Raw genomic sequence first — 13,515 nt, forward strand, 5'->3', positions numbered from 1 at the left:
GATGTACAGCATATCAGTAGCAGTGCAGTCCACCCCAGGTTGTAGGTTACACAATAAGCAAGTAAATATCACCTTTCACCACATGCCAGGTATCAAATCCATGCACTATGCTGGGTTCCATTTCACGCATATGCTTTCTGACTGCAGGATGTCGATCAGTCGTAATGGATGCCACGATGATGTAATTTGATTTCAGTTCGTCCAGGCATCTGACAAATCCCACCTTTTCCATGTTTGTGCTGGATGCAACATCTGGAGACTAGAGCAAGAAAAACATTCAAAAAGAAAGAGTCAAACTATGGCAGCTGGTAGGCCTTACATAGGCCAAACACTCACCTCACCAACCTCTACTTGCACGGAGCTCGCGATTTTCTTTGAATGGGCTTCCATAAAAGTGTATGTCAGGTACTTGGCACAGTGACCTGAGAATCACATATGCCATCTCCAAGGAGATCTACAGGCTTGTCTTGAAGCAAAAGGAGCAGATTGTTGTGTTCTGCATTCCAAACCTGTAAGATTTGTGCAGGGCAATATATTGCACAAAGCAAACTCAATACCTCGTTATTCACTGAAGCACCGGTGCTTGTTGTCAGTTACTACTTATCACAATCATATGTTGATAATTAATACTTTACATAGATTATCAAGTTTTGTGTAAGTGACTAGGAACTAGTACCTGTGATACAGCAGGCAGTAGGCAACTTTTCTTATATGTGCTGTATGCAACCTTTGAAATCATTTGTATGTTGATAGAGCTCAGCAGTCGAAGAACCTGTAGAAAAGGATGTAATGCTTTATTACGTATGCTCCCAAACCTGCAAGTACACACCTTGATGGGACTGGCTCTGTTGAAGAGTATTGCACCGGAGAGCAAAACGTTTCCTGCAGCCATCCTGTTCAATTCTGGCTGACTGTTTAAGAGAATTTGTGGCCACTTGCACATTCCGACACAACAGTCAGAAGCGTGCCCCTAACTGATGTAGTAACCTTGCCTGGCCCACTGCAATTGCGACATGCTTTGAACAATTCCAGTTGTGGGGCAAGACAATGAATTTTCGCTGTTCCACTGGACAGTTCAGGTGTAGTGGTGTCTCTAGAAAATTAATTGGCCGTCCTTAGTCATAAGTATACCTCAACAGAAAGTGTTCCTGTACGCTTCAAAGAAGCTATCCTCAGACGGGTAGTAGCTCTCATCAGTTTCTTCTCCCACTGTTGATGTCATACTGATGTTCTGCACCTGTCCAAAGACAAAAAAAAAATGTTACAAAGGCTGCAACACGTAACAGAGCTCGTGGTTCCACTTGTGGACTTGGCAGAATCTGCGGAGTGGGGGTCGATGTAATCATTGGCCCACGTGATGTCATTTCAGGTGTCTTCGTGTCCACATGTAAGGAATGCAAAAAAAATAACAATTGGAGACAGACTCACCCCTATTCTACCTCTTGTGCAATCACACAACTGTAACTGGTAGAAGCACGAGGGGGAGACAAAGCCACACGTAGGAAAGCTGTCACTCCTGCCAAATCCGGATAATCATTTTTAGCATACCTGCTTCCATTTCTGTCATGTTAACTTAAGTGCCTGGATCACACACACACACACAAAAAAAAAAGAGTAATAAGAAATGCGAAGCATGTTGAGCACTAATCTTGTATACATTGCTTACATGCAGACTTCATAGTGGTTGAAGAGACAGTGCTGCAGTATGCATGGTCGAGCTCTACTACAGTTGTTTCCTGAAAAGTAGGAAAGTTTAAATTTACAGAGTATATTTGGTTCTCAATTCTTGCAGTGCAGATCTGGACAATAGTCTTTTTTACTGCGTACTTTACAAACAGTGTCTGTCGACGTGGACAATGTGCTGGCAGCATCAGTAGTGTAATCCGATACGCTGACTTCCATGCACAAGTCCATGAAATCATTGCAGTCGACCTGAAACAGTTTTAAAACTATTTCAATAGAGAAATTTTCAAAAGATGATCAAATAATGAGATCCCTACATACTACGAAGCAGTCTGGCGCCACTTCGACACCGGAATGTCCCTAAAATTAAACTTTTGTTCATGTTGACAATGTCCAGTAAGCGACTGGTAGGATAACACAAGTTAAATGGGATACGTCATCGCTATATTATAATTTATACATGTGTGACACCTGTACTTACCTGAGACGTTGTGTTGAGCCCGTCACCTCTGCGAAGCAGAATAACTGGTGACGGAACGGCAGTTTGCTTGAGACGTTTTCGCACTTCAGGCGTCTACTGCGGCATCTTCGTAGTCATCGGCAGCAAAATGAACTGAGCACACACGACACGACTGCTGTATCTCGTAGCCGAGTGCTTCGAACCACTTTCGTTTTCGCGCACTGTCCTGTGGAATCTTGTGGTAGAAAACGCCCGTCGTCGAAGATGAACGATTTCTTCATCCCCAACCACAACGTACACCAGGCATACGTGAATACGCAACAGTGACAGACAAGGGATTTGATTACTTTTACAGACTTTCACTTTCTACTTCGCGCGGTTAGTGTGACCACCCACGGCGTAGACAATAAGCGCGATAACACAGACGGTCTTGCTGACGGCTGTCGTGCCGGCGAAGTAGCTGAATGTTTTATTTTTTATTTTTTTAAATTTCGAATACTGTTAGTCCCAAGTGGGACCGTTACAGGGGGGTTCAACACTACCACAATCACCAATCATAACACTAATCATAAACAAAAGAACTAACAAACCAAATAATCTCATCGGGGAACCACAATACATAGTAGCGCTAACATTAGCATAACATTATATTAAACCAGTATTGCTCAGGGCTTCAATGAAGGCAGATTCATTTTGCACAGATATTATATGTTCAGGTAATGCATTCCAGATTGTGGTTGTGTGTGGGAAATATGAATATTTGAACAAGTCTACCCTTGCTTCGTATGGTTTCACAGCCTTACTATGTCGTGCACGTAAGGACCGCGATGACAAAGATTCTAAGTATATCTGGCTATTGAGCTTTAGTTTATTATGATATAGCAGAAAGAAGAACTTTAATTTAGCTAACCTACGTCTGCTTTTGAGGCTTTCTAATTGCAAGGCTTCTAACATATTAGATACAGAGTCAGTTCGCCTAAAGTTGGACATTATAAATCGGGCAGCCAACCTTTGAACTTTTTCTATTTGGGCCGTAAGATTATTTTTGTATGGGTCCCATACTATACTACCATATTCCAACAGAGGACGAATCAGTGTTTTGTATGCAGTCAGTTTCACATCTCTCGAACTGTACTTCAGCTTTCTTTTGAGTAACCAAAGACGGTTCCTAGCCTTCAAACATATTTCACTGACATGTTTGTCCCACTGTAAATTACATGCCACATTAATACCCAAATATTTAAATGAGTCAACTCTAATTAATTTATGACCCTGGATACAATATTCAAACTCTGCTGTAGACTTTTTGTTTGTTAGTTGAGAGAAAACAGTTTTCCGACAGTTAATATGCATTCCCCAGTCGCCACACCATTTCGATATATTCTCTAAACATCCAGCAAGCAATTTTTGATCAGCAACGTTTCTGATAGGGCAATATATTAAACAATCATCTGCGAATAATCTAATAGTAACAGGACCATTAACACAAGATTCAATATCATTAATATAAATTAAAAATAAGAGAGGACCCAAAACTGATCCCTGGGGGACTCCTGATTTGACTTGCACATCATCAGATAAACCTGTCTGCAGATCTACATGTTGCGTTCTTCGTGACAGATACGCTGTTAGCCAGTGAATTATGCGCGGATTTATTCCAGTACGTATCAGTTTCTGAATCAGTTTTTGATGTGGTATTTTATCAAATGCTTTGCAGAAATCAAGGCATATTACATCGACCTGAAGCCCCTGACTGATAGCGCTAGTAAAGTCATGAATAGCTTCGATTAGCTGTGTGGTTGTGGACACTCCCTTCCTGAAGCCGTGTTGGTTCATGCAAAAGAATCCTATGCCTTCAAGGTAATCAGTTATATAATTGCTAATTATGTGCTCAAGTAGCTTACATGATTGACTCGTCAGTGATATAGGTCTGTAGTTTCTTATGTCTTCCATGTCCCCAGATTTATGTACAGGAATTACTTTTGCTCTCCTCCAGTCATCTGGTAAATTACACTCCGAAAGTGATTTTTCATATATGGCAAAAAGGAAATAGGAGTTGATATCGGCATACCTACGCAAGAATTCATTTGGTACTGAATCCGGTCCAGATGACTTCTTAACATCTAATTTCAGGAGTAAGTTCAAAATACCTTCCCTAGACAAGCCAACTTCACTCCCTCTATTATCTACTGCTAATGTGGACAATTCTTCTTGATGTATTTCGAAGACCGATTCGAAGTATAGATTAAAAGCATTAGCAACTTGCGACGGCTCCGATATCAACTTGCCATTATGACGTATTTTCTCAATTGACTTATTTGATTCTTTAAAGAAATTCCAAAATTTTCGTGGGTTTGTCCTCATAAAAGTTCCCAAAGTAGTTGAACAATAACTACGCTTTGCTTCCTGTAACTTCGTCTTCAATACTGCGTTGTTGGCATTAAATGCAGCAGTGTGACCAGCGTGGCATTGGCGCTTAAGTCGTCTTTTTAAGTGAATTATTTCACGAGTCACCCAGGGATTCCATTTTCGAATTATTTTATTCCTGCTTGGGATATACTTTTCTAGGCAATAAGACACAGCATTTTTAAATAAAAGCCATACATCATTCACATGAAGGGCATTCATACAAGCATACAATTCCTGAAGGACATTTTCTAAATACAATAGCACACAATTGTCATTTGCATCCTTATAGCTTTTCACTAGTCTTTTAACAACCGGTTTTTTGCTAAGTGTTAAACTCTCCAAGTACTTAAGAAGGACCATTTTGTGGTCAGACGGACCATCCTGCACAGTAACTTCTATGTTCCTAAGTGAAACTGATACCAATACAAGGTCTACTACTGAGACCGCAGTTCCATATCTCGTTGGCTCATTAACCTTTTGATCGAGGTTATACTGAAATGCTATTTATAATAATACATCCGACTCGTGTCTTTCTGGTCCGCTGGTTTCGAGCGTACCCCAATTGATATGCGTTAAGTTGAAATCACCCAACAGCATAATATTTTGTTTAAAATTCATATGCTCCAACATATAATCCTGCACCTTGATTAAAAACTCCTCTGACCTCGGAGGCCTATAAATGACGCCTATGGTAATCATTGATCCACCAATCTTAATTTTGCACCATACTGTTTCTGGGGAAAATGGGCCAGGTAACAATGTGCAACACATGGAATTCTTACACACAAGGGCTACTCCACCACCACGAGAGTGTATACGGTCATTACGGTATATTTTGTAATCAGGTGGTATAATTTCCTCATCAGCAATACCTTCATGGAGCCAGGTTTCTGTCAAAGCTACAATTTGTGGACTATATGAAAGTAATATATGTTCAAACAAGGTTACCTTATTTACAATGCTACGTATGTTCATACTAATTATTCCGTATTCTTTACACATAGAGTCATACGTAAGAGAGGGCACGTGTCAAGCTACTGTATCACGTCTAGCTTCATCACTCGTCCCACAACATCTTATTGATTGTGAGATTGGGTCGTACTGCCAAACTTTCCCTTCGACGAAAAGCTTATTATATTTTATTTTGAAAGGCATATCGCGGCCACGCGCAAACTCTCTCAACTTCTGCCGTTGTGTTCTTATTCCCCGTGAGTAGTCCTCATGGATGTACACATTGGTTGATTTAAGTTTGTAACAAAGAGAGAGAATTTCTTGTTTCACCTTGTAGTTTGAAAAAAAATTACAATGACTGGTCTTTGTTTATTCTGTTGATAACGTCCTAGCCTGTGTGCCCTCTGAATACTCAGAGACTCGATCTTTAAACCCAGCTGTATATCACAAAGATCTATTACTTTCTTCTCTGTTTCACTCCATGTCTCTTTTGGCATATCATTGATTCCGTGAAACAGCAAGTTATTCCTACGTAACCTGTTTTCTAGTTCATCGTTTTGCATTTCAAGGCTATTCAGTCGTTCTTGCAATATCCTAGTAGTTTCCTCTATCTTATCAACCTTTTTTCCGATATTTTTAACAATTGTGACCTCACCTTCCAGACTCGTAATTCTGGACGACAACGTATCTAGTTTTATATCAGCTTCCTGCTGCTTCTGTTGTACACACCTGATTTCATTCATCATCTCTCTCTGCCCATCTTCCAACCTTTGTAGGACTTCCATCATAGCTGATATTTGGTCGTCATTTGCACTTGAGCGGGCTTTCATTTCTCTTGGTGGGATAGGTCCCGGGTTAATTTCAACGTCCCCAGACAGAAGCAACAGGAATTTCATGTTACACAAACACTGAAAAAACAATCTTCCAATCCTTCGGGGGCATGGCACTCGCAAAAGCCAGAGATCATCACTACGAAAGCATCCCACGTAATCGTAACTAACCTGTATAAAAAACAGCATTCTTTTAGCCAGAGCTGTTGGCGCAGTGCCGTGCCCCAGAGGTCTGTCGTAGATCAGCCGCTTTTCAATGTTCTCGTTTGATGACGTCACGAAGAGTTGCCTGATGCTGAAGGTTGATTCGACGAGGTTTGGAATTGATAATCCAATGTCGTCTCCTGCAGTTATCCATGGCGATAAATCTGCCGTAGTTCAAGAATGGTCTGCATTCCATGGTATTATTAAAGTAGAAACTATGTTTTTTGAAATGCCTGGAAAAGAACGTATTTTTTAAAATGACATTTAGCTGTAACGATAATGTGCGTCAACTTTGTTCTCTACAGTCCCTTTAATCGAATGCGCAGGACGTCATTTTCTCGTCACGGTCGGCTACCTGAGCAACATCTGGGAAGTCGACGAACTCTGTTCCACAACAAGTGACGCAGTTATCAGAAAGCTGAAAGCTCACTTCGGCAGATATGGCATTCCGCTAACAGTGTTCACGGACAATGCCAGCCAGCAGTTCGCCCACTTTGCGAATGAATGGGACTTCAAGCATCACACCAGCAGCCCCCACTACCCGCAATCAAACGGCATGGTGGAGTCTGCTGTGAAAACGGCGAAGGAACTACTAACGAAAGCCCTCGAGAGTGAGCGGGAACCGCAGCTAGCTTTCCTTGACTACAGGAACACACCCCAGCAAGGAACACAAATGTCGCCCACACAAGCATTTTTGAACGCAGAACGCGAACCACACAACCTACAACGGAGGTCCTCCTGCAGCCGGGATATGGGACACCACAAACAGCAAAGCAAGCACAACAAAGGCGAAGTGCCACTTACTACAACAAGAGCGCGAAACAGCTCAGTGAGATACAGCAGGACGGACTGTACGAGTACAGCCCGCGCAAGCAAGCACAAGCTCGCTGAGTGACCCCTGGTTTGCCAATTCGGAACGATGCGCAGCTACCCAGGGCCGACGAGCCGCAAACACGGCGAAGCACGTGTCCTCTGGTGCTGCCGCATCGTTCCATGAGTATCTGTTTCTCTGCGTGCAGCCATAGAAGCCATGTTAATCTGTGAGTTTGAATTTCAAACACGTCTAGTATCATTTATTTGTTTCTCTAATGGCTTTTTTTTCTGCATTACGATTCACTGGCTTGCATTGTGGCATCGAGGAGTGCTCAGTCACCCTCCCAGGTGTCTATCGCTCGCTGAGTGACCCCTGGTTTGCCAATTCGGAACGATGCGCAGCTACCCAGGGCCGACGAGCCGCAAACACGGCGAAACACGTGTCCTCTGGTGCTGCCGCATCGTTCCATGAGTATCTGTTTCTCTGCGTGCAGCCATAGAAACCATGTTAATCTGTAAGTTTGAATTTCAAACACGTCTAGTATCATTTATTTGGTTCTCTAATGGCTTTTTTTCCTGCATTACGATTCACTGGCTTGCATTGTGGCATCGAGGAGTGCTCAGTCACCCTCCCAGGTGTCTATCGCTCGCTGAGTGACCCCTGGTTTGCCAATTCGGAACGATGCGCAGCTACCCAGGGCCGACGAGCCGCAAACACGGCGAAAGACGTGTCCTCTGGTGCTGCCGCATCGTTCCATGAGTATCTGTTTCTCTGCGTGCAGCCATAGAAGCCATGTTAATCTGTAAGTTTGAATTTCAAACACGTCTAGTATCATTTATTTGTTTCTCTAATGGCTTTTTTCCTGCATTATATATATATATATATATATATATATAGGTCTAGGTATATATATATATATTATAGGGTGAGGTAAAAGGATTATCAAACGGCCACGAAGTTTTACAGAAGTTCAAAAAAAGACGCGGAAACAGATTTTAGGGAAGTTAAAAACACTAGTTTATTACATGGGGAGACGTTAAAAAGTAAAATGGGCAAGGGGTCGACGTTTCGACAGTGGCACTGTCTTCGTCAGGACAAAAGATGCGTAGCTGATTACACATTTCTTAAATAGGTTTGCTACATGACGTCATAATCGGTACGGGCACGCCACAGGCGTTTGTCAGTGAGTCAGATTCGGGAATATTCCAGAAGGTCAAGTCGAAGGTTAATCGAATCGGTTAGGTCAAGAAGCTATAACGATCGCTATGTGCACATCAAGATTTAGCCCCAGATACCGGAACAGTTTTCAGAACAAAAATCCGTTCGATAGAGCGGCCGCAAAAAATTCGTGAAGGAACACAATTTTTTGCTTTATTTTGTTCATTGCGCATCTTCGGAGACGCGTCTTTTCTTCACCCCCAATGTGAGAGGGTGAAGGAGCACAGTGCCGCCTTATGCGTCGAAGATGAGCTTTAACTTGATGAGCTTTAACAAAATAAAAACAAATGTATCGGGTGACTCTATCGGAACAGCCCTTATATTGGGTTGCATTTTCTGTTTCCTTTTAATCTTTTTTCCGGGAAGACGGGATAGTGTGCTCTTTCGCCCTCTCACATTTTTGGTGAACGAAAGACGCGTCTCCGAAGAAGAGCAATGAACAAAATAAAGAAAAAATTGTGTTCCTTCACGAAGTTTTTGCGGACGATATATCCAACGGATTTTTGTAAAGTGGCTACGTTATCAGGTGACCGAAAGGACCAGATGTTCTCATCGAGACAACTTCCTAGCTTTTATAATTAAAAACTTAATTATTGAAAGTTAATTAATTAGGAGGGTAAAGCCCTCCTTGATGGGCAGTACTTGAAGTACCAAGGACTCAAGTACTACTTAAAGTACATTTCTGAGTACTTGTACTGTAGTTGAAGTACTTTTTTGTGTACTTTACCATCAAGTACTCAAGTACCTAGCTGGCAAATATAAGAAAAGCAGCGCTTGGGTGCCTTTATACAGACAGGAATCCGAAGCATGATATTCAAAGCACATACTTTTCCATTGCGGATTCTTTACTGTTGCAAAATGAAATCAATTTGGCCCGCCATCCTTGCGAGCCAAATACAGCGAGATATCGCGCTCTGCTGATCGTGCACGGAACGTTCTCACATAGACGCCTCGCAACACCGTGTTACAGCCAAAGCCGATCAGCCACAGCCAGCCAGGTCCATGGTCGTATACTGGAAGCAGTGGTTAAGGGGGTGCAACACCCTCCGCGTTTCGTCAATTCCGCTCAATAGACGGAGCACAGGACGATCTAATTGATTACCTAGCGTTCACTGCGGGGGCTCCTGGTACTACGGCGGCAGAGGGTTACATGTTACATTACGCGACTGATCCACCATATCAGCGGAAAGGAGTACAAGACACTCTTTTCCTGTTGCTTTGTTCTTTTACCTTCGACCTGTAGCTTGCCTTTATCACCTTGAGAACAGCGTCCGCGTGTTATCTGTTATTTGTGCGTGTGATAGCAGACGGGTCGATAATTTCATTCAACAGAACCTCGCGAACATACCAAATGTTTCTAACACTTGTTGTGGAACCGCGGAGAAACAAGAAAAAGAGAAGAAGAAGAAGAAAGAACAGTAGCTGATTGCGCAGACCTTCTACATTAATTTGAAAAACAGTTGCTGGCCTATTGAGAAAACAATGGAGTGGTATGGCTTGCGGGTGCTCCAATGACTTCTTGAAATTCATGGCAAGCTCACATGTGCTTCGGTGTATTCGGAATCGTCGGGATCATTTCGTGAACAGCAAAATTACTGCACTATCGTCAGCCCTAGATTATCAGTGCGCTGTCCTGTAAAATTATTGTGGACTGTTCTGCGATATCACTGTGCTTTGACATTGACACATATAATGCTGTATTTTTGGTTCAGTGTGATCGGTAAAGACGAGCCAAGTTGTGTAGTCGGCAGTGCGGTCTTACATGGCGTTCATTCTCAGTTTTGACGGCATCTGATCACCTGAACAGTGATGGGTGTCTCATGATAGTTGACAGTGCTGTTGTCGACTCATTTACGCCGACGCCACAAGTTCGACACTGATATTTGTACACAAAGTCTAAAAAGAAGGGAATGAAGCTGCATATGACAGCGGCGGCAGTTATCGTCACGAGCACAGTGTCAGCGGTACAGTGCTTGTGGTGGATTGTACAGCGTGCTGGGGCGTTGGGCAGGTTGCTGGTCGCCATTGGTGGGCATCAAGGGTAGGCTGTAAACAACCGGATGACTTGATAGCCAGATGATTTTGTAACGAGGTGGCATGCATCAACAGTTGTGCACTGGAATGTCTAAGGCGAGCTCAGTGCACAAATTGTGACCAATGAGACACGGACGCTGATCATCGGCCATCGTGCTTGCAACAAGTCCCTCCGTTCCCTCACCTGGAGAAGGGCGATCTGGCGTATGGCAATTTCTATACCAAGTTCTAGCCCACGTTCTACACCAATGTTTTAGCTGTCAGCCAAACTGTTCGCTGCCAGATGTTTTAGGACACAGAATGCAGAACATCGAAATTGTAGCACTGTCACCTGTGGCACATTAGTGTTACCGTTCCCTGTAGTATTTTACCCAATGAAAAGAAAACTAAGCAGGCATGTGAACTCTGCGTTATTTCACTGAAACTCACGCATCCCTCACTCAGCACGTCGTAATCCACAAGGACAGTTCAGGACAACGTAACGTTTGAGTGTTGTCCATATCAGGATGCGACTGCGGCACACAAATGGGATTGGGCAGTAAGCTGACCAACTACAGCGTTGTGCAGGGTGCGCATATTTCAGTTAAGCGGCATACCGACTAAGAAGAGCTCAAATATGTGTAGATAAAAAAACGAACAGCTGATTATTTATTTATTTTTATTTATTTAAGTACCCCGCTGCTCCACAGTCTTGGAATTATGCAGGGGAGAGAGGAATACATACAACATCAACACAAAAGACCAATAACACATGGCTAACCAAACATAAAGGATATCATAATTTAACACAGACTTTGCTGGGAAAGGAATTCCTGTAATTTCTTCGAGAACAGTTCACTGGAAGGAGAGAGAGCAAGGTGACGTGGAAGGTTGTTCCAATCCGCTATTGTTTGGACACAAAAAGATTGTTTGAAAGTAGATGTTCGAAAGCGATATGGCTCGATCTTATAAGAATTAGATTATGAAGAATGATTGATTATGAATGATTGAATATGAATGATTATGAAGAATAAGATTATGAGAATCGGAGTGTGACACTTGTGGCTGAACTGAGTTTGTTCGCACAAGGGTTCTGATGGCAGTCTAAAAGGTGAATACAAGAGATAAGCTTCCACAATAAACAGTACCCGATGGACACCAGGAGCACCACGGACACACAAACATACACGAATCAAGCTTCCTGTGATAATGATAGGTCAGCTAGGGTACAGTGTCCCTCTGTGTGACGCAGTTCACGCTCCACGGGAATGTGCTCATGTTCGTCATGACACCGCGCAGGCGGAGCAGAGGCTTCGGCCACTGGGTCCGATAACTTGGATCAGATGATGAAGGCAGTAGTAAGTACTGACCACGTTTATCCGGAAACGCACATCTTCGTCTGGACGCCATGAATTAGCAATTAGAGCTAATTGGGACCCCCCACATTAATCAGCACCCTCCAGGGAGCCATCACACTAATTGGGGAACGTCCATCTCGCGTCCAGACCAGTTGTGCGTTTCCGGATAATCGTGGTCATAAAAAATAAAAAAATAGGCAGAAAATAAAATAAAAAGATAGAAATAGAGTGGAGAGAAACAATTTATTCGAAAATCAACGATGCCGCGGCGAAGAAGCCGCTCCGCAACACCCGAGTGACCAGCGCCCGCCATGTTGGTAGTTTGCACCCAGCAGTTGCAGAGATCGACGACAGGTGGCCACTTAGTTGCAAGGCATCACACCAGATGGCGCCACCATCATAGCTCTAGACGAGAAAGACAGAGAACAAGATACTAGCGGCAGGTAAAAATGACAGCACTGCTAAACAAGTCTAGGCATGCGAGAGAAAAGGTCTAACCGCTACTGCTCAAACAGCACGGAGAAAACAGTACACATCGGGGAAAAAGGCTTACGGGGACGATCGCTTAGGCCTAACCTCAACGTCACAACACTATGCAGCTAACACAAGGCGGGAACCAGTGGGCACACATCGCTAAACATGCGTCAACACGAACAAAAGGCTTGCTCACCGCAAAACAAGTCTAAACATGCGAGAAAAGGCCTAACACGAGCGCGGTCAAATCACTCGTTGGTCACCGCTAGACACGGCAAACATACGAGGAAAGAGGCTTACGGGGGCAATCGCTTAGGCCTAACCCCAACACTACGCAGCTAACACAAGGCGGGAACCACTGGGAACACATCGCTAAACATGCGTCAACAGGCTTGGACACCGCAAAACAAGTCTAAACATGCGAGCAAAGGCTTAACACGAGCGCGGTCAAATCACTCGTTGGTCACCGCTAAACACGGCAAACATAAGAGAAAAGGAGCGCGTCAAATCACTCACCTTTTCCCCCGCGGCAACTTCCAGGCAGAAACTGAGCGAGCGCGGAGAACACACGTCTGCTCTCTACGAGAGCCAGCCAGAAACTGAGCGAGCGCGCGGAGCGCACGTCCGTCTTCCGCGACAGCCCGAGAGAAACTGAGTAAGGCGACGCGCAGCGGCAGCTATGGATGCGCGCGCGCCCTCTGCTCCACCCGTCCGCGCATGCGCGCGCCCTCTGCGCCGGCCGCGGGTGTTTTCGGTTTCGGCTCTCTGCTGCACGCGCGCTCCTAGCGGCGACGGGTGGCTTCTGAGTTTCGGTTTCATTCTCCGTTCTCCGCGCGCGCGCGTTTATCTCTATAAAGGCACCGCGCTCGCGTCATCATTCTGACCGATACGTGGAAAACGCCATGTGTGGTTTATTCTCCTGCGTTTCTCGTCGTCGCAAGAAAAAGACAAAAAACGAAGAACTTCGCGAATTTATTCGCGGCATCGTGGAGGAAGCCTTTCAAGTCCACCGCCTGGAATGGTTGCAAGTGCGTCAATAAATGTGTCAGGACGAGATGAAGACGCTCGACCGCATCTTAGCGGCGGACAGACTGGCGAAAA

The 13,515-nt window shown here is 44.0% G+C and overlaps 1 protein-coding gene and 2 long non-coding RNA genes across 3 annotated transcripts; 1 reads left to right on the top strand and 2 right to left on the bottom strand.

The window, feature by feature from the left end:
• Positions 1–687: 687 nt before the first annotated feature.
• Positions 688–1,551, bottom strand: LOC135387244 (uncharacterized). The gene is made up of 3 exons (XR_010420972.1): positions 1,440–1,551; positions 830–1,373; positions 688–772 (listed from the first exon to the last, which is right to left on the bottom strand). It is a non-coding gene; the product is annotated as an uncharacterized LOC135387244 (long non-coding RNA).
• A 4,892-nt stretch (positions 1,552–6,443) lies between these two features.
• LOC135389594 (uncharacterized) lies at positions 6,444–7,432 on the top strand. The gene is made up of 2 exons (XM_064619630.1): positions 6,444–6,489; positions 6,864–7,432. The coding sequence occupies exons 1-2, from the start codon at positions 6,444–6,446 to the stop codon at positions 7,430–7,432; spliced, it is 615 nt and encodes a 204-aa protein (XP_064475700.1).
• A 4,732-nt stretch (positions 7,433–12,164) lies between these two features.
• Positions 12,165–13,057, bottom strand: LOC135387245 (uncharacterized). The gene is made up of 2 exons (XR_010420973.1): positions 12,931–13,057; positions 12,165–12,345 (listed from the first exon to the last, which is right to left on the bottom strand). It is a non-coding gene; the product is annotated as an uncharacterized LOC135387245 (long non-coding RNA).
• Between the last annotated feature and the right edge of the window lie 458 nt (positions 13,058–13,515).

This window comes from Ornithodoros turicata, chromosome 3 (assembly GCF_037126465.1).
Source record: "Ornithodoros turicata isolate Travis chromosome 3, ASM3712646v1, whole genome shotgun sequence".
NCBI lineage: Eukaryota > Metazoa > Arthropoda > Arachnida > Ixodida > Argasidae > Ornithodoros > Ornithodoros turicata.

Coding starts and splice junctions, on each gene's coding strand:
- LOC135389594 (XM_064619630.1), top strand. CDS start 6,444: ATGGCACTCGCAAAAGCCAGAGATCATCACTACGAAAGCATCCCAC. Junction 6,490..6,863: donor TCACTACGAAAGCATCCCAC/GTAATCGTAACT, acceptor TCGAATGCGCAG/GACGTCATTTTCTCGTCACG.